The sequence below is a fragment of the Musa acuminata genome, chromosome BXJ3-2 (genome assembly GCF_036884655.1).
Source record: "Musa acuminata AAA Group cultivar baxijiao chromosome BXJ3-2, Cavendish_Baxijiao_AAA, whole genome shotgun sequence".
In the NCBI taxonomy this organism is placed as follows: Eukaryota; Viridiplantae; Streptophyta; class Magnoliopsida; order Zingiberales; family Musaceae; genus Musa; species Musa acuminata.
The window spans coordinates 30,283,194-30,307,189 of record NC_088350.1 but is presented as its reverse complement, the minus strand read 5'-3'; the positions used below and the strand labels follow the sequence as shown (position 1 = coordinate 30,307,189).

At 41.9% G+C, this 23,996-nt stretch overlaps 5 protein-coding genes across 15 annotated transcripts; 3 read left to right on the top strand and 2 right to left on the bottom strand.

The window, feature by feature from the left end:
* Positions 1 to 299: 299 nt before the first annotated feature.
* Positions 300 to 2,552, bottom strand: LOC135632027 (F-box/kelch-repeat protein At1g74510-like). Of its 7 annotated transcripts, none has more exons than XM_065140309.1 (2): positions 2,074 to 2,552; positions 300 to 1,754 (listed from the first exon to the last, which is right to left on the bottom strand). In XM_065140309.1, the coding sequence occupies exon 2, from the start codon at positions 1,729 to 1,731 to the stop codon at positions 442 to 444; it is 1,290 nt and encodes a 429-aa protein (XP_064996381.1). In that variant the 5' UTR covers positions 1,732 to 1,754; positions 2,074 to 2,552; the 3' UTR covers positions 300 to 441. The 7 variants fall into 7 exon arrangements, with proteins under 7 accessions (XP_064996381.1, XP_064996382.1, XP_064996384.1 ...); XM_065140310.1 differs by having other exon boundaries at positions 2,094 to 2,552; XM_065140312.1 differs by having other exon boundaries at positions 2,331 to 2,552.
* A 7,300-nt stretch (positions 2,553 to 9,852) lies between these two features.
* LOC135630959 (transcription factor ILI6-like) lies at positions 9,853 to 10,633 on the top strand. The gene is made up of 2 exons (XM_065138288.1): positions 9,853 to 10,140; positions 10,237 to 10,633. The coding sequence occupies exons 1-2, from the start codon at positions 10,015 to 10,017 to the stop codon at positions 10,387 to 10,389; spliced, it is 279 nt and encodes a 92-aa protein (XP_064994360.1). The 5' UTR covers positions 9,853 to 10,014; the 3' UTR covers positions 10,390 to 10,633.
* Positions 10,634 to 11,193: 560 nt separating this feature from the next.
* Positions 11,194 to 12,931, top strand: LOC135631807 (pentatricopeptide repeat-containing protein At4g38010-like). Its single transcript, XM_065139727.1, has one exon. It carries the CDS (start codon positions 11,343 to 11,345, stop codon positions 12,924 to 12,926), a length of 1,584 nt encoding a protein of 527 aa, XP_064995799.1. The 5' UTR covers positions 11,194 to 11,342; the 3' UTR covers positions 12,927 to 12,931.
* A 235-nt stretch (positions 12,932 to 13,166) lies between these two features.
* LOC135583582 (uncharacterized) lies at positions 13,167 to 20,651 on the top strand. 5 transcript variants are annotated; one of them, XR_010494509.1, is made up of 16 exons: positions 13,167 to 13,299; positions 13,429 to 13,488; positions 14,371 to 14,446; positions 15,579 to 15,648; positions 16,487 to 16,532; positions 16,608 to 16,718; positions 16,919 to 17,003; positions 17,247 to 17,337; positions 17,885 to 17,945; positions 18,043 to 18,173; positions 18,867 to 18,987; positions 19,379 to 19,502; positions 19,788 to 20,024; positions 20,157 to 20,238; positions 20,333 to 20,400; positions 20,468 to 20,651. XR_010494509.1 is itself a non-coding variant. In XM_065139729.1 (15 exons), exons 1-14 carry the CDS (start codon positions 13,225 to 13,227, stop codon positions 20,386 to 20,388), a joined length of 1,341 nt encoding a protein of 446 aa, XP_064995801.1. In that variant the 5' UTR covers positions 13,167 to 13,224; the 3' UTR covers positions 20,389 to 20,400; positions 20,468 to 20,651. The 5 variants fall into 5 exon arrangements, 4 of the variants coding, with proteins under 4 accessions (XP_064995801.1, XP_064995800.1, XP_064995802.1 ...); XM_065139729.1 differs by lacking the exon at positions 20,157 to 20,238 and having other exon boundaries at positions 16,919 to 17,000; XM_065139728.1 differs by lacking the exon at positions 20,157 to 20,238.
* A 21-nt stretch (positions 20,652 to 20,672) lies between these two features.
* Positions 20,673 to 23,783, bottom strand: LOC103975514 (F-box/kelch-repeat protein SKIP6). Its single transcript, XM_009390494.3, has 2 exons — positions 22,520 to 23,783; positions 20,673 to 21,005 (listed from the first exon to the last, which is right to left on the bottom strand). The coding sequence occupies exon 1, from the start codon at positions 23,672 to 23,674 to the stop codon at positions 22,547 to 22,549; it is 1,128 nt and encodes a 375-aa protein (XP_009388769.2). The 5' UTR covers positions 23,675 to 23,783; the 3' UTR covers positions 20,673 to 21,005; positions 22,520 to 22,546.
* Between the last annotated feature and the right edge of the window lie 213 nt (positions 23,784 to 23,996).

The following is a 23,996-nucleotide window of genomic DNA, read 5'->3' as shown; positions in this document are numbered from 1 at the left end:
ATGAAGGCAAACTAATGCCATCCAATGCTACCATGGAAATATAATAATGAGAGTGGATATAACAAAATTAGATAACGCAAATTCTTTTACTCAAGGACAATCGATACCTTTGAACCACATAAAGCTACTGCTCATCAAGAGTTCAAATTATTTCAAAGATTGAACTTATTGACCAAAAAAATCGTCCTGCATGATGCCATATAAGAGTAATTGTTGATGGGGCTCCAAATGCAAAATAAATGAAGGGGTGAGAGGAGCAACAAATAATGGAACTCTGAGTTACACAGACAAGAGACCTCTACTGAATTTTCAGTCTAATTGGAATTCAGGAAAGCCAGTTATCACCCATTAGGCAGAATTTATACTTTGAGCCCACTAACAAGCTGACGCTGAGCATCCATCCAGGGGAAGTAAAATACAGGTCTAAAAAAATCAGATCAATCAGCAGCCCATCACAGCACAATTATAAACAAAGTTGCCTGAATGCTTGCTTGCAATCATGTTCCATTCTGGTGGCCCCCTATTTGGAATCCATGAATTGAGCTCAATCATCCCTCCAAGAGAACCTCTCCTTCCACCAATCACTATTAGCCGTTCACCGCAGGCACGGAATGCAAGCCCCCAACCATTCATTGAGACAGAGCTTTCGGGCAAGCTTCCCAATCTGACCCATGTATGTTTCACCTTATCATACTTCCTCAACTCCTTATCAGCATAGTGAGCTGCATAAAGCTCATTGTTCACCACAGCAACAAGTGGAGGTGCACCATTCGCACCGTTAAGTCCATCAGACATGTTAGGGATCACACTCCAAGAACCTCGCTTCAGATCATACTCTTCCCCACATGTCAGTACCTTTGTGTTGCTAGCCATTCCACCAATGACATAAAATTTTTCATCCATGAATACCCCCGAGCACATCTTTCTTGCTTGGTTCATACAAGGTAAGGTCTCCCAGGTCTGTGTTTGGGAATTGTAAAGCTCTGCAGAGTTCAGTATATCACCCTGAGCATTGGTTCCTCCTGCTACAATGGCCTTCTCTCCGAGGCTAGCGGATCCAAACAAGCACCTAGGCGAGTTCATAACCACACCACGAGACCAGGAGTTAGTCAAAATGCTATATCTCAGTATGATATGGGAATTCACCTCCTTTCCAAAAACAAGGAGCTCGGTGCCCACTGCGAGGGACTCCTTATCGGAGCACATGAAGCTCTCGGTGGGGGGCATTTTAGGAACCGTGATCCAGCGCCCACGGTATGGATCATAAGCCTCCCATTCGAGGACGCTGCAGGAGAAGTAGACCCAGTGCTCGACGATATCCATCTTGCGGCGCAGCTGGTAGAGCTCCCCACTGCGGATCAAAGAGCGGAACATCCGGTTGAGCGATGCGACGGCACCGTAATCGGACCGAGAAAGGCGAAGAAGGCAGCTGACTATCAGTTCCCCGCCAAGCTGACTGACAATGCTTGAATCACCATGCTCCCGGCCACGGTGATACGAATTGTCAAGAAGCAACTGCATATCCTTGATGTCAGGGGTATCAGGGAGCTGCGGCGATTTATTCCTCTTGACCCGGTCTTCTAGCTGTTGTTCTTCAAATTCCTCGTCCAGCGGACGCTTCTTGTTGTCCGATGACTCGTGGATATGGTAATCCATGCAATGCCAATCGGATTCTTGCTCACAGGAGCTTCTGAACACCCTCGATATCAAATAGGAGCGCCCCTCCAACATAACTCCAAGGCCAAACCCAAAGCCTGCAATTTGACCACTAAAAGACCTCCTTATCTCCTCCCTAAGACGTAAATTCGACCACAAAGAAAGAGTAAGAACGAACCAGAATGGAAAGTTTAGATCTTTTTTTCTGTGTAACGCGATCTACAATACTTGTGCATAGATCGGATACAAGCTTAGGAACAAAAAAGAAAAAATAAAAAGTAAACCCACAAAAATCAAATCTTGTTGTATGTTCTAGTATGCCCACCAGCAGAAGCAGTGAATCACCGATCTGGGAAGCGAAAAATGCAACCTTATACACAAAAGGAAAAGAAAAGAAGAGAACCCAGAGACCAGGACCTCAGAACAGAGAATCCCACCACGAGAATTAGCCCGCGGGCACGAAGAAATCGGGTAAAAGATTCCCGCTTTACTCGCCGCCGCACCTATCTCCTTCGGATCCCCTCCCGTGCGATCGGGAAACAGAAGGAAAAAATCCCACCTTTTCTGAATCGCTCAGATTTTTTTCGAGAGCAAAAGAAAAACAAAGCCTCTTCTTTTCTGAGGCAAGGAAAATTGGGAGGGATGGAGATCTGAAAGGAGAGATGGAGACTCACGGAACGGTATGGAGGGAATGAAGAGGAGGAGGGGGACCGGAAAGAGGAGGAAACAGAGGGAAAGGAGGCCCCTTTCGGGAACTAATCTTCTCTCTTCTCCTTCTTCTTCTTCTTCTTCTTCTTCTTCTTCCTCCTCCTACAACACCCACTCCATCTTCCTGTCCTTTTACTTCCCACTTCCTTCCTCTGTTACCACCGAGCTTTTGGAGTTCTCTCCCGTCTCTTCTCACCCATCGGCCTCATTTTATATCTCATTTTAAGGCTCATTAATCCCCTCCTTTTAACTAAATTTCGCGAATAATCCACCATTAACTCTATTCACCCAAAATGGGACCCGTCCACACGTCCTTTCTTGAATTATTTTTTATTGACATTTAATTTCTTTATTTTCTCTTGTTATAATTTTCTTATGATTTTAAACCCTCCAAAAAAACAGAAAAAATAAGGGAAAAATAAGCGATCTCGAGGCTGCTGCGCCGCAGGAACAGTGTATCAAAAAACGTGCCCCGCACGTGTGCTGAGACTGCACCTGCAGCAGCTGGTCACCCAAGTGGCGGTAATCGTAAGGATTAATAAAGGCTTTAGCCTGATTCCGAAAACACCCCTGGAAATCCTAATATTTTCATATCCACCATATAAGCTCTAATTTGAGGTTGCCACAAATGTTGGTGTATATCGGAGAAAGAGAGGAAAAAGAGGGGCATTTAATTTGATTTATGTGATGTTAGCATGGAATCTCATGCTAGTGAAGTTTGGAAGGAGACACACAGAATATGTGACAAAAGTCTGCTTCATCCAATCATAATCATGCAATCATAGGGTTTTTGATATGCCTATGTTCATAGATTTACTTGGGTGTTGTGATGGTGGTCCAAAGCTTGGAATCCTACTCCAGGGTTTTTCCTTTTGCTATTATTTTTTATCTTGAGTAATTACCACATCATAATAGATCTAGTAATCAAAATCCACTAAATTTTTATTCTATGTGAAATTATTTATAGCGAAAATACTATGACATACATTAAACTCTAACGCATCTCTTATGATACTATCTAGTAAAATGATCGATATGTACGTACGACGTCTTTTATCATTATATTAATAGAGATAAACTAGATGATAATTTTGCTATCGATTCTATTTCGCTTGGTATAGAATGGTGCAAATTTTGAATTAAATATATTTTTTTAGGATATTTTAGACTTTATTTGAAAACTTGATATGTGCCGACATAATATGGACTCATCAGGGTGATAGGTTGCATCAACACTGTTCTTCGATCTTTTGTGGAAGGCGTCAACTTGGTGACCGAATCAACTTTGACCCCATGGTTGATGTCATTTGAGCACCAAACCAACAGATGGGGCTTCAAGTGTTGTCATCGTCCTGATTGGATTATGTGACTTCATTGCGGCACCGATAAACAATTGTCAAGTGCGCAGAGATTCCTAATGTTGCATGATTTTTCATCTATTTCTTGATGGCTTGTGAGATTGCCTCCTCGCAAGACAATGAAGTCCATGATTTGGTCTTCTTTTGCATCGCTTGTAGAGCTGTGGAGCGATGGGATCCGTATATGCGCGTTAAATGATAGGATTGGTTGGTGGGGTGTCCGACTGGAGAAAGGAATTGATCTCTCATGCATAAAATTCATAATGATTGGGGTGTGTTTCTACCATCAAATACCCCTAAATTTGATTGGTTTGAGGCAATAGAAGAAAGACTTTAATCCTTCCTCCGGATAACACTTGAACTCTCGTACTAAGCTCAACATGTTTCGTTAGCTAATCATCAACGGAGGATGTGTGGAATCGCTTGGATTTTCACATAGAAAACATAATGATTCCTTATGATTTCTGGACAACTTTGTTTCTTGCATCGAAGGTAGAAATCCCATGACAGCTTTTGCTTTCATCCAATCACCGAGGCTGTAGAAACAAACTCAGAAACCATGCAATTAAACAGCACTTTTCGATCTATGTCTTCTTTAATCCTTTCTCCTGGCTACGACCTCAGCTGATCCTTGCTTGATGATGCTCACTGTCATCAGTAATGATGACTCATTGAGTTGAGCAACTCCTTTTGCCCCTAAAGCTCAAAGTTAAGAGAGCATTTACACTGATGTTGGCCAAAGCCATTTTGTGCCTTTAGATGACTGTGGAAACGTGACCCATTGTCCTAAAACGACGTGAAGTTTAACTACTAATCTTTTGCACAAGTGGTGGAAGAAGAAGAAAAAGAAGAAGAAGAAGAAGAAGACAATTTGAAGACATGGAGCTCACACGTTCAAAATCATCCTTCATCTTGGAGAGCATCGACTGCTTCAACAAGTGGCAGCATGGCAGCTTAATCCACCAAGCAAACACTAATTCCAAAAGCCTACACTTTTGGCTATCTAGAAAAAGTTTCCGCTACTAGAACCGAAAAAGAAGCAAAGTGATCTGCAAGTTCACGCATGATCATCTACAGCATATGACATGACCTAAAGCAAGAAGATCAAATCCGTATTGGTTTCACTTTAGCAATGCTTGTTGAACAAGGACACCCACAGACCTCAGGGAGCAGGTCAAGCAAGCAACCATGCATGAGGGCAAGGTGTGGAAGGTAGATAAGCATCAAACGTTGCACCACATGGGATAATCTCTCTTGGAGGCTTCCCAGAAGCTCGAACCAGCTGCCTCACTTCTTAGGTGGGATGAGATGCATGGGAGTTTGATGCTCCGTTCCCCTGTGGAAGCCATCACCCAATTTGACATCCATCTGACTACTGTCAAGGGGAATGTGATCCTGTGGTCCAGTTGTGCGCAGGAAAAAGCTTCTGGTTCCAGGGATCTTGTTCTCGAATCAGATGATGAATTCGATGGCTCTGTCGAGATCATGCTGCTAGATGACAGCGATTATCTTTGTTGGTGGATCTTTGTAGAGAAGAGGAAGCCATGTAAGAAGAACACAGTTGATATTGTACACGTGAAAGAGACAGCGATGCCGAACCATCTTTGGTTCGCTACTCTTCCTGCCTAACCTATAGTTCTAGAAAAGTAGATTAGCAATAGTGAAAGTAAAGATGTTTACAACACAGCTTTTCTTTTCACTTGGAAGCAGCATATCATTTGAATGACGCATGAATTCCTCGCTCAAAACTATCATTCTGGCTTGCAGCTCCAACAAAAGATTCCTCTTGCTGAAAGCTCGAAGTGATTATTACCAAACAGAAGGCTTAGCTGACGGGAATCCTTCTAGAGCAAATAATAGCATGGTTTCCTGCACTAACGCTTGCAACTTGGCAGCCAACTGGAAGTGAAGACACAAGAAAGAGCAAGGAAAAGGAGCTCCAAAGAGAGAATATTCTGCAAAGCACACATGACATCTTTGCTTTGCCTTTGGCGAAGCCTTTAGCTGAGTACAGCATGCAAATTCCCTGCTACCTGAAGCTGTGTAGGGCCACCTCAGGAGATGTTTGTGGACAAAGTGATGGAGTTACTGTTCCTTAGTCTTCACGGCCCTCCAATAACATGGATGCTCACAGCACATCTTGGATTCTTAGTCGGTAAAGAGAAGGGGAAGGGGTGAGCTATATTCCGGTGAGACCAATGAAGAGGTGACAAAGTCTCCTCCTTCTCGAGTCGGAATAAGTTCCAAGGCCAACATCAACATCATAACTTATGGATTTGTTTCGTTTTCCAACGAGTCTTATCACTCCTTCTCAGAACCAACCAGCTTTCTTTAAGACCAAAGAGCAAAGAGAGAGAGAGAGAGAGAGAGAGAGAGAAGACACAGTTCACAAACAACATTAACTACTGTTTAGTAAACCCTTGTTGTAGTTTGTGCTAAATGATGCCCTTTACCTCACAACTCTGTCCTTGAGGTTATCACATTGATGCAAGCAACACATGCCTCCAGTTTCCAAAGGCATCACTTGCCATGGCAATAGGCCCACTACCATTCTATTTGTTGGAAATTTAAGTCTTCATTATGCAGTCAGTAGTAGTACTACTGCTACATATCTTAATTACTTGCGTCCATGTAATCTGTCATATAAAAATCCCTTGAAGCCATAATACATTTTGAGCATGATCTATGATAATACCATATAAAATGTTCTATACATGAAAGATTTAATGGAAGAGAAGCCCGAGCCCAGACAGACCCATTTCTTTAACTGGTGATCGGCCCAACTTGGCCCATCAAATCTTATGTTTGAGTTCTAAGCTCTAAATCTATAATTATTATAGATCTGTTTTTAAGGATCAAAGCAGTATAATAGAGGAAACAATTTTTGCGATGAGTTCAACCCCTCAAAAATACCAAGAATTAGTACAAACTATACAAATCGAACGTAGTGATTTTGTCCGCAAATCAGGTGAGTGAAGAAGCATGTGTGTTAACCCAAGACACTTTTGGAACTATCTGTGCAAATTACCTTTTAGATCTCAAGAATCTAAGAAATGGTACATTCAGCTTTTTCTTTCACATGCTGTCTCTCTGTCTTTCACTTGGTTTTTTTTTTCTAAGGAATAAAATGTATCAGTTGGGTTATTTTTGCATTGAGAATCACTTGTTTCAAATTATTAAATGTCACCTCATCGTAATGTTCATAATAATCAACATTTATATTTAGGACATCTGCTCATCAAATCAATCTTAATGCATTATTATGAGTGTTTGACTGAATGTTTGGAAAGATGAGCGTGAATCTTTGATTTCTACTCATCACTACGTCGCTTTACAAGGCTTCTCGGCTTTCAAGCAACCTCGAGCATAGCCATCTTGTACGGTGAGACAGCACCATAATCTAACTAAGCTTGGCCAAGCCACACCTTCGGGTCGGATTTATCTTGGATCTGAATCCGATAAGCTGGATGGAGAAGTCGTACATGAAATCACAGACCATGTTCTCTCAGTCCTCACGCTATAGTATTGCGTTCGTTTGGTCGACCAAATCAGCTCAGCAGATCGAGTGTGGGATTTAACTATGGGGAGGAGGTACAAGGACCACCTGTGATCGCGGTTCCCGAGGAGATCTCGAGGAGCTCAAAACGTGAGAAGGGGGGGTCGGTGCTTTGATGCTCACACGTGCACCTTCTTGTGCTCCTCCCATGTCCACCTCCTTCCTCCTCAGGCCAGTTTTAACCTATTCAACCTGGTACAGACTCATCCATGTATACATGCATAAACTAGATGAGCCTAAAGCATCCGAAGGAGAATCTAAGTGTGATAATGATCACATCAAGGAGATCTCACCCGCAACATAAGCAGTCGGGACGGGGACAGTTTTGAGGAGCCTTTGGTGACGGAACCTTTCACCGACTTCTTGGAAAGGCTGCAAGCAAGCAAGGGGGGGATCACAGGAACAGTATCAGTCTGCATTAGATTAATGGATATTGGTAGATTGAGCTGTGGCCCAAAGAGGAGCACATAGGGAGCACGTGAGGGGATATGATGCGGGTGTAGGGTTTCTGAAACTTGGAGCCTGTTGATGGACCCCCCCCCCCCTCTCTCTCTCTCTCTCTCTCTCTCTCTCAATGTAATTAATGTTGTTTCTGTGAAGTATGGTACCAAACTATGTGATGAAAGACTCTGTTTCTTCAACCTCTGTTGGCTTGCCACAGTTGCAGCTCCACAGGAAGGTATGTGTTTGAGGTAGATACATTTACATTGTCTACTTCAGGGAGATAACATCTTGCAGGGTATATGTTTTCTGTAATTCTTGTGTAGCTACAGTGGTGTTCTTGTGATGCAAGTGGAGAAGGGTTCATCCATTTTTAAGTTTTGGGATTCATTAGATTCAAGATTCTCTCCTGTGATCAACCTGCCTTCTATCTTCACAAAAGGATGCAATCGCTTTCATCTTCCTCGACCTAAAGCCACTTTTGTGGAAGTGACATTTTTGAGATTGAAAGAAGCTTTTCCTCATATTGATTGCCTCAATGATGGCCAAAATGATAGTACTCACCAGACATGATTTAGCCCACTCCAAACCAGATTCCTGTGAGCTTTAAATGCATATGGTACTCGACTGCATGGATCTGCAAACTAAGATCGTCTGGTGACTTGAGGCAATGCATCCTTCGTTTAGGGGGTTATCTTCACACATCTATAGTTTAGTAAGCTTCGTATGAAGATGAACTCACAATTAAAGAACATGACATATTGCTTTGGATGGTTTTATAGTTCCACTAAAGAGACCCTACAATGATTTCATGAAGCTGCCTTTGTTGAAGAGAGTGATGCATGCACTGCATCTGTATAAGCACGCAAGATAAATATTCAAGTCAATGGTCCAAGGGAACCAATCTTGGGTCATCATTGCCACTTTAGGGTTTCAATCATCCCATCTCCCATTTTTTACTTCTCAATCCACCCCATCTTATCATTCCTAAACACAGTTGAGATCTCTAAAGAACTTGCGTATAATAGTCCTGCATCATGGATGTCATCATTCCGTATGGCTCATCTTGTGACCCAACAGTCGATCAAAATGAGCTTCTTCAAGTCTCAGCCACATGCCGATTAAATGTAATCTCGGCTTTTCAACTGATCTCTGAGTTCTTTGTTCTGAGATACTTGGAGATTTACAGGCACTTCGGTTGAAACATAAGGCAGTCACATTGTGAGATAAACAATTACTAGGGCTGCAAGTGGTTCTCTCTCTCTCTCTCTATCTGTGTGTGTGTACTCATTTGAGGTGTAATATCAGTAACATAATGCATGGGATTCCTTGCGACTCCTGTGTGGACCAGAAAGCATATGCCCACAGGGGGAAGAAGATAAAGAAGGAAGAAGAAACAAACTGGATCTTTCTTGAGCTGCAATAAGCCCTTTGTATATGTGATTTGGCCTGTGCAGCAAGATCCACAGATTAAACAAAACACTGCCACCTCGTGACTCCCTGTACGGTGTTCGTTGCCGATTTGATCGAACTCATGTGCCCCGTGATGCACATACTGCAGTATAGAAACTTCACCTACATAATCTTATACCAACTCTCCAACTCACAGCAGCACATCGGATCGTATTCAATGCTGTAATCTGCTATAGGACACCGTGTTTACTGCTTGAATCAGTATAAAAAGGAGTTCAAACGGTGTTACCTCCATAAACAAAACAGTTAAGTTGATGAATCTAATCTAAGTGTCAGTTCTGGAACCTAATGAGGAGCATTGTCTAACCTTCATGTGGATCTGTGAGTCGGTGTGATGACCATCTTCTGCATGGTTCTAAATCTCAACATTTTAATGCAAAGACAGCACAAAATACAGAGAGTCACAGTGATTTTAACCTTTTTGTTGTTATATTATTGTGATATTAACAGGAAGAAGTCATATAATAAGCTGTGAAATGTATTTTTGGAGTTAGAACCTAACATGGGCTACGTGGTTCCTCCTGACACAAGTCCTGTGTCGCTGGCTCATAAACAAATCATTTAGTCACCACAGTCCCCACTTGGGCACACAAAGAGTCGTCTCCCCTGGATGTCATCTTCTCTCTCGCTTCCCTATTTAAATGCCACCTCTTGCCATTTCTTTCTCCCATAAGCTTGTCTCCGCCCTCTTCTTCCATCCCTGAACTCCATTATCTTCTCTTGTTCTTACAAACTGTGTCTGGCCTCCCCGTAACAAGAACACCTTCACAAGCTTTCTTGGGTCGACCTGCATTGCATCAAGAGACGCATTCACCAGGAAGGATGTCGAGCAGGAGGTCTCGGTCAAGGCAGATGAGCTCGTCGAGGATCACCGACGAGCAGATCAATGATCTGCTGACGAAGTTGCAAGCTGTGCTCCCCGAGGCCCATCTTCGCAGCACCGACAGGGTAACACTCGCGCTTCTCCATGCTCATTGCCATAAGTAACACTTTGACACAGTTGATCTAGAGGTGACGAACTAGGGTTTTGGATCGATGGTGCAGGTGTCAGCAGCCAAAGTCCTGCAGGATACCTGCAACTACATCCGGAGCTTGCACCGGGAGGTGGACGACCTGAGCGAGAGGCTCTCCGAGTTGCTTGCCAACAACGACATTAACAGTGCTCAAGCCGCGATCATCAGGAGCCTGCTTAGGTGATAGCTTAATCTTAGAATGGCCTTCTCAGAACAAGCTGGATGTCATGGAACTCTGATGCCAAAGTGCTCTAGAATAAAGCTGGAAGTAAACGATAGAAGGCTGCCTTTCCTGGTCTTTGATGCAGTAAACCTGTGCTTCATCTTATTGTATCTACGATCTAAATTTTGCATTAAATGCCAAGAGTGTTACTAGTGTTATCAGTCTTTGATATTGAATCTTCTTCCTTGGAATTCCCTATCTAAAATTTTTTGCTGATTTAAGTCCTTGGAGGACCAAAAAGAAGTCCATGGCACGGTGTTTCTGCTATCTCGGAATTGCTCTAAAAAGTGGGAAATGCAAAAAAGGGTGTGCTGTGTTCTTTTGATGTTAGTGGGGGGTTAGTTTCAAGAGAATAATCTAACACTAGTTTCCACATACCAAAGTTGCTTTTCCTCTCTTCAAGATGAAGATTAAGTTACGTCTCTTATTTCTGGATAATTTTGTTTATATCACATCAGCTTATGTGGTTTCACAGTTGTTGTTGGAAACTAAGTTGTGAGTAAAATTGAAGGCAAACAAAAAAAAAACATTAATATTCTCTTAGGAGTTGAAAAGGTATAAAATAATATTATCTATATTTCATATCTTGGAGGTTAACTCCATGTATTTATTTTAAATTTGTAAATATATATTTTAAACTTAAATTTAGAGAGATAAATATGAAAATAATTGAACATATATATATATATATAATTAATTAATTTTGCTTGATAAATAATCATCAATTGGGTGGTGGCACAACTCCATTTCCTTCCCATAGTCGGAGGCGGTGGTATATAGTCTGCAGTCTACTCTCGTTCATGGAACGGACGCAGCGCCACCAAAGTGGGTTGTCTTCGTCAACCAGTGGTTGACCTGTGAACGAGACTTGGAGCCTAGAGTTCCTACACCGAGCACCTCCAGGGTGTCCGGACATGGCCAAACTCATTCTCAGAGCCTTTCCGTTCACCAAACATTCATTCTCCCATTACTGCCAGCAACCTGGAAGCGCAGCACCAAGAAGTAGCAAGATCGTGGAAGGTAGGACATACAAGTGGAACGTGACCCTGAGAGGTCTCTTGGAGGGGAATGTCCCAGCGAAAGCAATCCTCGCTTATGCCCTCATGAGGAGGAAAGGTGTGAAGGTAGATAGCTTCACCCTTCTGTTTGTTGTCAAGGCCTGTTGCCTCATCATGCATGACGTCGTCGTGGGCAAACAAGTGCACGCTCAGGTCGCCAAGCTGGGCTTCCAAGCGGAGGTAGTTACCCAGACCGCCCTCCTCAAGATGTATGGCATGTTTGGAGACCTCGATGCTGCCGAAAAAGTGTTTGATGAAACTCCTCAAAGAGATCTTGTCCAATGGCATGCGCTCCTTGCTGCGTACTCCCAGAGGAATCGACCCTGCGGTACAATGAAAACCGCGCAGCGAATGGTAAACGAGAGTGTTATGCCGAACGAAGTCGGTTTTGTCAGTATCATCTCGGCTTGTTCGCAGAGGAAGGCTTTACCAGAGGGAAAGCGGTGGCACGGCTACGCGATCAAAAACCTTGCAGTGCTCGACACTTTCGTTCACAATGTGCTGATCGACATGTACGCGGCCTGTGGTTGCCTGTCGGATGCTTACAACGTCTTCAAGAATCTGAGGAACAAGAATACTGTTTCATGGACTTCGATGATCAATGCCTATGGCGACAATGACCACCCGAATGAGGCACTGGATCTGTTCGAGGAAATGGAAGCGGTAGGAGAAAGACCTGACGAAGTAATGATGTTGGCAGTGGTTTCTATCTGCAACAAGTTAGGGAGGTCTGACATAGGAGAGTGGATCCATGAGTACGTCGAGAGGTGCGGGTTTGGGGAAAGCGTACGCGTCGCCAATGCTCTCATCGATATGCACAGCAAATGCGGGAACATGGAGAAGGCATGCAGCACGTTCGACAGGATGACGAGGAGGACTCTGGTAACGTGGACCGCAATGATACAAGGCCTGGCGATGCACGGGCACGGTCGGGCCGCGCTGACGCGGTTCTCTCAGATGCAGAGGGAAGGCTTTCGGCTGGACGAGGTGGTGGTTTTAATCATGATCAACGCATGCAGCCACGCAGGGCTGGTGGAAGAGGGGAAGCATTTCTTCAGGTCCATGGCAGAGGAGCATGGGATGGAGCCTTGGATGGAGCACTACGGGAGCATGGTGGATCTGCTGTGCAGAGCAGGGCTGGTGAACGAGGCGCTCGACTTCGTCATGAACATGCCCCTGAAACCAGACGCTGTCATCTGGCGCACCCTGGTTGCTGCATGCAGAAACCAGGGAAACATGAATCTGGCAGCAGAGGTTTTGGATTGCATGATGGAGATGGAACCTGAGGACAGTGGAAATTACGTTCTGAAGTCAAATTTGCATGCGATGATTGGGGATTGGGACAGTGTTCAGGAAGTGAGGAGTAGCATGAGCTGCAAGAAGGTGGCCAAGACACAGCCTGCTCATAGCTACGTTCAACCAACCACCATGTCCATGTAGAAGAGGTGATGCAAAACATAGACGAAGATGAGAGGCGGTCGTCCTGACCCCTTCGCTGACCGTTCGTCATCCAGGGGGGGTATTCGAACAAATATGCAACATTGAAGGGGATTTATTTCATAAGAAGGAATATCACGGCCACGGGGGGCTTATTTGCAAAAGCGGACGGAAACGGGGGGTGTTCAGGAAATAATGGAACAAGCCGTGCCGTGCCGCACTCTTAAACCTTGCACGGAGGGAGGAGGAGGAACAGGGCGGCGGAGCTCTATACCGGCGGAGGCGATCCGGAGACACCTTGATGGCGAGTGTGGACGGGCGTGATCTCGTGTCGGAACTCCAAGCTCAGGTTCTCGCTCTCCGCAACCGGGTGGAGGTAAAACCCTAACGAAGATAATCATGTCCATCCCGCTTCCATCTGTCACCTGGTGTTACGGTGATGCTAAAGTCTTAATCTTTCGTGTTCTTCGCCTTACTTGATCGGGTTTCTGGTTGAATACCCAAGGAATTGGAGAAGGAGAATGAGCGCTTGTGTTCCCAGTTATCAAGATGCCGGTGCTCCAAGGTATGCTGCTGTAAAATTGTGGCGGAAGTTCTCCTTTGAATGAACAGTTTAGGAACCGCGAACTCTTTGAACTCTTTGTTTTGCTTGTTGTGGATATGGTCAAAATATGTCGGTTTTATTCAAAGGATTTTAGGCCTCAGGTGTTTTTTGCTGCTCTTTTATTTAACTATAGGTCGTTCTATGGATAGGTAATAGTAAAAGAGGCTTTGTATTTTTGAATAATTTGTTCCAAAAGACTGTTCTCTGTTTGTTCAACATGTTTTCGTCTTCTTCTTGGCAATCGAACGTGAAAGATGCAACTTCTTTTCTCCACTCAGTGTAGGCCATGACTGGTCACGTTTATTAATTCTATATAGTGTATTTTATATGGGAAAAAAACTTTACAATTATGTTTTGTTGATATATTTTATATGTGGTGGGCGAAATTTTAATTTACAATGTATGTTATTGTGGACGTTATATTCCACAGGAATGGATAAACCTTTCTTCTAGGTTGATGATTTTAAGTCGTACCACACATTCATATTAAATGCTTAAAGCCTTTTGAAGCTATGTACTTGTTTCATGAGATGTATTTGGAGAGACTATTGCATTAATATTACTTTAGAACTTAAAAAATTATAATACAACTTCCAAACAGTTGAGAATCAATGATTATTGATTGATTTTTTTCCAAATGTTTGTTGCTTGTGATAAAGCAATGACAAAGCTTAACAAAGATTGATCCACTTATATGCTTAAAACACAACTGGACATCTATTTCTGACCATTTAACAACTTCTTCAAGAAACTCAGTTGAGGTAGATTGCAGCCACAAATCACCAAATTTATAGGCCTTTCTGCCTCATGTAAGTTCTAATATATACAATAAGCTGCCTGCAGGATGGAAATATACCAAGTGCAGGGTTATTTGTGGAGGACAGCTCACCAACGAACTGTGAACCAAGAGAGAAACCAGGTTATGAGATAGTGAAACCTGTTTTCTGTTTGTCGCATGTAAAAATCGTTGCTTATTTTGAACTAGTCATAGAGTATGATTTTTTCTGTGTGCAAAGTTGAATAGTCCATCAACATTTATATTTGGAAATGTCAATCATATATTTCTGTGTGGCATTTTGAAGTTTCAACCCCCTGATCAGGGTTGTGGGTGGGCGAGAGAGATTTTCTGAATAAAGTAGGATCTACTCTGGATTAAGAAATTATCAGCTAGCTAGCAACACTGGTCAGAAGTAGTTTTATTATTTTTTAAACTATAGTTTAATTGAACTTGCAGAATTTAGATTTGGTGTATATTTATTATCTTATTTTGTGAGAGTTTTGGTGTAATTGGTCTTTTCCTTGCTTTTTATGGCTTCTTGTACTTACAGTGGTAACTCGAGAAAATAATAGTTTAGGTTTCGTTCTATTTGCGCTTTGACAATTTCTAACTACTGTAGGGTTTCAACCCCATATTGGTGAGGTACTCTTCAACAGTCTTCCGAGAAGGAAGTAGAACTGTTAGGGGAAAGAAATGTCTTTCTCTGTGGTTACCATCCTACCAAGTAATGTGATTTTCGATAACTATTTTGCTTAGCTTAATGTTGGGTGCTTTAAGTCACAAACCTGATGGGTAATTTTATATATGTTATTTCATCACTTGTTATTTTCAAGTTGTCCTCTGATCTTGTCCACCATTATGATGTTATGGTTTTTTCATTGATACTGAAAACAGAAACAAAAAGTAACCTCAGTTGCTCTTTGCTGATTCTTTATCATGACCTGCTCATGAGGTTTCGAGTGGTCGAGTAAGATATTTCATACAAAGCAAAAGTTGGTTTCTGTTACTTTCAATTTGGCCATGTGATGTGATACTCTGTTCTAGAAATAATGTTTATGAAAACGAGCAAAACTAAAATGTCACTTTATACACAAACTGTTGCATTCTTCTCCAAATTTCTCTGCGTTCCCTTGTTCTTTTCATAAAAAAAGTATTTGCCAGACATTGTTGAAGGTTGACTTGTGAGTACAGTAATAAACAAATGTTCTTCTTGTCAACAAGATGCTTTAGTCCAAAACTGAAAAACTGATATCTAGGATGGTTTGGCATACAGGTTGCCAGGAGAGGAGTCAGCAACGTGCAGGGAGATATGTTGCTTTGAAAATCATGTACTTTGGCCAGAGGTTGTGATCTATTTGTCCTTTTTTAACTATAGTCAAATTTCTGAATCTGTTCTACAACCCAAATGCATCTAAATATTGAAGTCAGTATCTTTAAGGTCCACAGCATTCTATATGCATCATTTAGCTTGATTGGAAATTTGACAAATCTAGTGTTAAGTTTCTTCTGGTTTAAGACATCATAGAAATGCATCTGAATACATAATTCTTGGTTTATTTTCTCCAAGAATCCTGGGGTTTTGACTTTAGAAAAAACCTGAGGATTCATAGAAGCAGACAGTTTGCCTGTTTTTTCATAGATAATTGCGACTAATTATTTTATCACATCTATTTTAAAATTAATGTTCATATGTAGATTATGTTCTATAAAAAGAATTTTCTAATCTGATCAGAGCTCTTTAACAAAACCCCTATGTCAGGCATTTTATGACTTACCTCTATCATTGTTATGTTGTGAGTATTCTTCACTTCGTTGTTTCCTTCTTTTTTATATTTAGTCAATACTACCTTGTGCACTGGGCCACCTTTTCTACTCATACATTAGAAAAATCAGCCACCATAATGGCTTCCTTGATGTATCAATGTGATCAAAATGTTTCTCTGAAGACATTCTATTGGACAGGTACTCATCTGATGTCACAGGCTTCTCCTGTACTTGGATCAAGATGCTAATTGTACTTGTCATGACTAAAGTGGCTTAGCTGTTATTCTGATAATGTAGCGCACCCTTTGGGATTCTGTACCTAATCACATTTGTTTTAATTGAAAATTTAGTCATTAAATTATCAACCCCTAATGTTTAATAGACACATCAAATAATTCTCATTATACTTTTCTGTAGGTTTTATGGTTTTGCCTCTGAGGCTCAGATAGATCCAACTATTGAGGTTGATCCTTTCTACTTTATCTTCTATCTTAAAAGGGTGGGGGTTTCTGGGCTCTCAGTTTCCTGGTTTTTGCAGTCTGAAATTTTCAAAGCGCTAGAGAGGACAAAGCTTGTAATTGGCACTAAAGAGGATTCAAGATACTCGAGATGTGGCAGAACTGACAAGGGAGTTTCATCTACTGGCCAAGTACATCTAATTTGATATTTTCTTGATTTACATGCTTTATAACTTGTCTTCTCAAACTTCCAGAAAACTTACTGCTAAATAATATGGTTTTGTTCCTCTTACGCAATTTATTTATTGTAAGTTTAAGGCTTTGAGTATATGTTAGCTATAAACAGTCTAAATTGGTGAATTGAACTTGAAAGTGGAAGTCCCTGGTGTAGGTAATTTCTTTATATTTAAGATCAAACCTCAAGGACACTGGAGGGTATACGAAGAACCACACCACCACCTTGGAAGTAAGAGGTGGTATGTTGCTACTAGTTATTGTATGGGCTCATCTTGAATCAGTTATTTGCTGAATGTGAATATGTTTATATTTTAAGCAATTTGTGTTACTGTATATATAATTACATGGAAAGAAGTATGCTTATTTGCTTATCTGTTGCAGTTTAGTCAATGTAAAAAAGTAAATGAGTCGTTGTTTTTTCTTTCTGTGTTGAGTTACCTATGGAAACATTTATGTCATTGTTTCTTCTGCTTCATCTTCAGAAATTGATTATGTAAGGGTGTTGAATAGAGTTCTCCCGGGGGATATACGAGTGATAGGCTGGTGTCCTGTTCCAACAGATTTTCACTCAAGGTTTTTGTGTTATTCTTATTCCAGATTTATGCTTGTCTAGCATTTCCGACCATAAGTTAATGAATTTGTTACTTGCTTTACATCTCATGTTGATATTCTCCTTAATCATGACATAATCATTAAGGTGTTAGACAGGGCAGATAACGTGCTAATAATAACATTTATAAAACTTGTGCTTAATGAGATAAGTCTTTTTCCATATATAATGGAGATCACAGAATCACTGATACACAATAAATTCTGTCTACATATATGAAACTTGAGCGCTTGAGATGACATTTGCAAAATTTCATAATCTGCATCGAGATTACAGGTATAAGGAGTGTAACCTTGATATTGATTTACCTGAGGTCGCTGCCAGGTCGCCTCTAGCCTATGTTGTAGCATATGATCTAGATTTTATAGTTTCACATTCAAATTGATTTAGTATGTTTTTTACCAGCTTGTAGGTGAATGCTTTTCAAGAATATCTAGCTATCTACTGATCAGTTCATAAGCAACCTTGGACAGTCAGGTATTTACATACAATATCTGCTCGATGTTGCAGGTTCAGCTGTCTCAGCAGGGAATATAGATACCTTTTCTGGAAAGGAAATTTGGATGTATCGGTAAATTTCTACCACTTCTATACTAACTTTGTTTTGTACTTGTGTTCTACCCATTCCTAGCAATAATCAACAAAGTCCATCTGTACTTTTTCACCAGGCAATGCAGCAAGCTGCTATGAAGTTCATTGGGGAATATGACTTCAGAAATTTCTGTAAGATGGATGCAGCAAATGTGAATAACTATAGGCGACGAATCACATTCTTTGATATCTCTTCTTTAGATAGGAGGTAAGACAAAGCTTTTAAATGCCTTTCCAATATCAGTTTTGACAACCAATCAAATGGTTGTATAAGTATACATGGGCAGTTTACCGACGTATACGGCATGGTAGCATAAAAAAGAATAATAAAAATATTAAGTACTAATTGGTAACTACCTATATGGTAATGTACCAAGCATTGGGTGGATCAGCAAATACCAGTTGATATAAACTGGTCTGACTAGTATGTTATTCTTGGGTAGGACTCTTATTATTTGTCATAAATAATAAAGGGGATTCTGAGGCAACTAATGTTCATATTAAAAGATTATCGGTGAAAAAAAGTAACAGTAAATGTGTTTTCCTTGTAATCTCCTTATTTTGGCAATTTAAAAACTTTTTTTCACTGTCGTCCATTTGCTCTATCCATTTGCTTGCTCTTAATCAGGAACACCTTATGCATAATTCATCAGAAAAAAATGTTATAAAGACAGTGTGATTACGTCAGTACTTGAATATGGTTTTGTAATATTTAAATTATATTCCTTCTAAAATTTTGCATGTTCTGGAGTATATTACTAGTCCTCATTTTGCATGGGAATTTGTCACACTTGAAAATCTTTTGCTTCTTGTTAAGATTCTTTCAGTCAAACTGTAGAAATGTATTCAACATGTGGTTGCAAGGTTGCACATAATGCTAAACCATTTCCCTTCTGTACAGGTCCATTGATGTTGATGAACTATGGGCAGTGACAATCAAGGGTAGTGCATTTTTGTGGCATCAAGTCCGGTGCATGGTTGCAGTGTTATTTATGGTTGGTCATGGTTTTGAGTCACCTGACGTGAGTACATATAATCATATTCGAATTCACTACCTCTCAGAGTCCATCTGATCATTTGGAGCATGATTTGGTGCTAAGTTACATGTTAGCTTCTTAGCTTCTTATGTTTGTTAGTCCTAGATAGATTGATGTGGTTTTCCACTGCCACTTTACTGTGGCTTTTATGGTTATGGTCTTTGATTTTTGACAACCGGGATATATGGCAACAAAGCTTAAATGGAAAAGTCCTTTTCTGCAGGAATATTTATCAATTTGTCAAAGTCGAATAAGCTGTTACATAGCTTTTTCTTTCTTTCTGATATTTTATTATTTGCAATTGAATTTTTTTAATTTTTGCAGTTTGTACTTTATTTTGCTAATATTCTCATTGGAAGGGTTGATTTTGATATAGGTTATCGATGTACTACTGGATACCAAGAAGACCCCTAGAAAACCTCAATACAACATGGCCCCAGAGCTTCCCTTGATATTGCGGTTTTGTGAATTTGAAGATCTTGAATTTATTTGTTCATCAGGTATTCAAGCAGCATCTAGATCTTAAATGCTAAACCCGTGCAGTTTATCTTGCCATCTCTGTAATTCACATTAGAAGGGTACTTTTATGTTATAATGCATATATGTGGACAGATTAACTTGTTTCTGAATCATTCTCACATGAAACTGACACTACCTATCTGAAATGTTTTTAATTTTTTAACTTGAATTGACAGCAAAAGCTGGTTCTTGTTGAATTAATCAATTGATTGCATAGAACTAATCGACTTCTTGAATATTAGTTGATTGATATAGATTTTGTATAGAGGCCAGGCGAACTTTGCATGAACACTTGAAGAATGAAGTCCAAAGACACATGCTTCAGGCGGCCATCTTCAATGAGGCCCTAAGCTGTTTATCGACTGCTAGTGGGCATGAATTTTCATTGTATTCTGGCCAAATTTTTACATGCGCCTTCGGGAAGGAAGAATCTGCAGGACAAAGTTCAGAATTTTCGAGGAAGAACAAATGTCACATTCCTCTGCTGCGCCGTGCAACCGAGCGTAAGTTCAATTGATTCAAGTCATAGTGTTTGATGTAGTGAGCTAAAGTCTGTTAATCTCTTTGACATTGCTTTATTTTACTATACATGGACTCAGACTGTTCCTCAGCTCATCTCATCATCTGTGGTATAGATATCTGCTTCAGGGTTGCCACTGTACTTAGAATCAATTAGTTCAACTAGGGACAACAAACACTACTTTATGCATTTAGGAGGTATTTTTATAGATGTATTTTGGGTAATGGTATTGATCATCATATTACTGTGACAGATTTAATTTTATAGGGTATTTCTTTATGTTGGTTGCAGCCTCATACGAGGAACGACGAGCCAAGTTGGACATGAAAGCTAGTCGTAAGAGCTGAATGAGGCCGTCTGTAAGTTGGCTCTCTTCTACATCTTAAATTATGGTCCACATTCTTTGATTTGATCCTCTTGCCTCAGGTTGCGATTCAGTGGAAATGTGGCAGTGTTGACTTGATCGCAAGGGGGAGCTTGCTTCAAGTTTTGGAAGAACCAGCCAAGCTTGTACAACGAGAAATATGTTTTAGCTGTATCAAACAATCTGATTAGAACACTTGAGAAATGGAACATGAGAGCTTATTCATTGAGAAAGATGTTTTTTCTATATCTAATGATCTCATCCAAATGCCACAAGCAAACGCTTAACATGCATTTATCACTGAAGTAACTGTCTTCACAGAACAAGTACCAAAGCCCACATCTCAGCTTCAAGATTTAGTGTGGTTTATTACATTAGATGCTCAGCCTCAAGATTTTGGCATTACAGATCCTTACAGCTGATGTCTATAATCTGATTCATCAAGATCAACCCAGCCATCTTTTTAGGGTTTCTGCAGATGATGGGCAATACAACAGCTTGGGAGTTTTAGGTTGCAATCTGCTTGGAAAGGAGAGAGTTTGACATGTAATTTCTGGCCCTTGATGGCTTTTAGCTCTTCAGCATGAAACTATCAAGAACCTGTAAACACAAACCAAAAACCTTGTGAGCACATTACAGTAATGGTTGAATTAAAAGTATCAAACAAATGTCTTAAAATTGATGTGATTTGATTAGTCTTTTTGTTTGACAAGGAGAAGAATCAGATCAAGGACTTCCACATGCTGAACCACATGATTATCTCAGGTGCAAGCAAAAGCTACTAGAATTAATTCCACTGTTTACTTCGACTGTCCACCTTGATGGCAATAGCAGAAACTACTATCATTGACTGTCCAGTAGATGCAATCAAGAAGTAAAAGGCCATCAGTGAACCAAACGCACATTATGGCAGGGATTTAAACAAACTGGCTCTGATATAGCTGCATCACAATCTGCAGAATGGCAAGTGCTACTTAAAAACAATCCTCGCACATCCGAAAATATGATTAAGAACGTGAGCCATGAATCAGAAGTGCCACAACTTACAATAAAAAAGTTAACCTTCAAGTATTTTTGAGTCGTAAAACTCATACCCAATTGGGGATTCTTATACTTGGATGAAGATGTTTTGTTTTTCGGTCTGTAAGACCAATTTACATTCATTTGCTAATGATTGGTTTGGAGAAAATATAAGAACTTATTCTGTTGTCTGCAAGAGCAGCTAAAAAGATTGATGCAAGTATGATAGAGATCTCCATTTTCTGGGAAAAAAGGCTTAACTTGTCCTTGATCATAGTGTTGTTTTCCTACAAATCTGATCCAATAAATTTCCAGAATCCTCTTCTGATTAACTACAACCTAAAAAAAGGTTCAAGAAGTAGAGTGAGATACTAATTTCTTAGGTTCTCTCAAGCAACCAAGCAGATCTTTTGTTGAAAATCCCATCAAAGAAACTATCCTCATTGTGATGGCTTAAAAAATTACGATGAGTCTTTCCATTGCATCAACCAAGATTTTTTTTCCCTTGATCACCAGCTTTTGAATTTATAAAACACCAGTTCTCCAATAAAATATATATTCCTTTTAACGGTAAGACTAAGCTTCCTTTCAGCCAGTGAATGACGATATGATACTCTAAATATAAGACGAAATCAAACAGACTGGCTAATGCATGTTCCCCTTGTAATTTGCATAATGACAAGTCCATTGATAGAATACAATTGGATGAAATAAGATATTTTTTTATGTTCAATATCTATTTAATTTGATAAATTACTGGTACTCCATGAAAGATTGTTTGTGGTTCTTCCTAATTCAAACACTCCATATCAATCAGTGAGCAACAATATGATTATGTATCAAATAGGAAATTAAGCACCCTTGTTGGAGCACAGCCACGATGCAATCTGTGTCAAGTCCTACAATAAAACATCAACAACATATTCAAGAAAAGAACTCTCATTTAAAATTGATCAACCAGTGCAGAATGGTAATATCTTGTGTGAAGAACATACTGGTCTTGTAATCAAGATTATATTGCTATGCAGCAGAGTTGGAGAAAGAGAAAAACACAGCTATTCCAATGGTCATGAACTGAAAGGGATCATACTCACATATCAAAGGTTGCATCTTTTGCAGTGTCACAACTCCAAGGCGATGCAATGAGCAATAGATGATCCCTTTGGGGCATCCAAGACCACAGGCTCCTGCCACAGTAGTGATCCCTGCAATTTGCCATCTGTAGTCTTCGAGACTTCGATTCCAGCCCACTCAATCACCATCTCCTTGTTTCCACTAGCCAAGTCCTTCCCTTCCCACACCAAGCACAGCAATCCACCCAGGTTCGCTAATGTCGCCCCGCACAGGAACTTGGGCAGCTCCTTCTCCATCCCCTCGACCTGCTTCCACTCGTTGGATTCCAGGTCATAACCCCTTATCTTCCCCAGGAAATCATAGGAGTAGAGTATCCCTCCCACCGCCGCGGCCCTCCCCCTCCACCCGTTGTCGAGCACTGGTGGCACAGGACCCCACCTGGCCTCCCCGGCCGGCGCCGCCGGGTCGTACACAACTCCTCCCCGATCCGCCACCGCGAGGATCCTGCCCCCGAGGACGGCGCACCCGTGCATCCACTTCTCTCGGATGAGCGGTGGGCTGGGGACGACGGCCCATCCCCCTCCAGTGGGGCCGGTGGCAGGGTCTAGGGACTCGGCCCAGGCGTCGGCCGGGGGAAGGCAGCCGCCAATGGCGTAGATGCGGCCACCGAGCACGGCAGCGGCGGCAAATTCGCGGGCGGCCGACATGCGGGGAACGAGGGACCAGCGGCGGAGGCGGGCGTCGAGAACCTGGACTGCAGGGGAGGGGACGCCGGCGACGGAGCCGCCGAGGAGGAAGAGCGCGGGGCCGAGGGCGGCGCAGGCCGATCCGATAGCGGGGAGGGGCGGCGGTGGGAGGCGGAGTGGGGGCGGCGACTTCTTCCCGCTCCGGCGGAGGAGGGGGTCGAGGAGGAACCAGGGGGATTGGTCGGTGGGGGAGCGGAGATTGAGAGCGAGAACGGGGGGGTCAGTGACGGCAAGGTGGGACCGGACGGCCGAGAGGAGCGGGGACCGGAGGAGGGAGCGCCAGGATCGCGAGACGAGGGCGAGGGCCGGGTGGTGGGATCGGGGAACCCGCGCGATGCACCGCACCGCGATGTCGTCCGGGAGGTCGGGGATGAAGCCCCCGGCGGCGGCAGCAGCGGCGGAGACATCCGAGGGGTCCGTCATGCTCATCCGGCGGACGGGAGCAGTCGGAGGTCCGGGACGAGAGGAACGGATCGGAATCTAACTCGAGCTGTGTTAGGTGTCGGGGAGGACGATGATGATGGGGGGTTAGGTTACGGTGTGGGCGACGCCCGAATTGTAACGCTTCGAGGCACGAGTCACCCAGGCAACGCGTACTCAAACTTCCATCTCGTTCTCGGAGAAACGACAGCGAGTAAAATGTGGGCCTCACCTATATCCACCAACGGGAGAAGAACTTCCGGTGTTTGCTAGCTCGATGAACGAGACCATGCCATATAAACGACTTATATTACGAATCTAATAACTATCG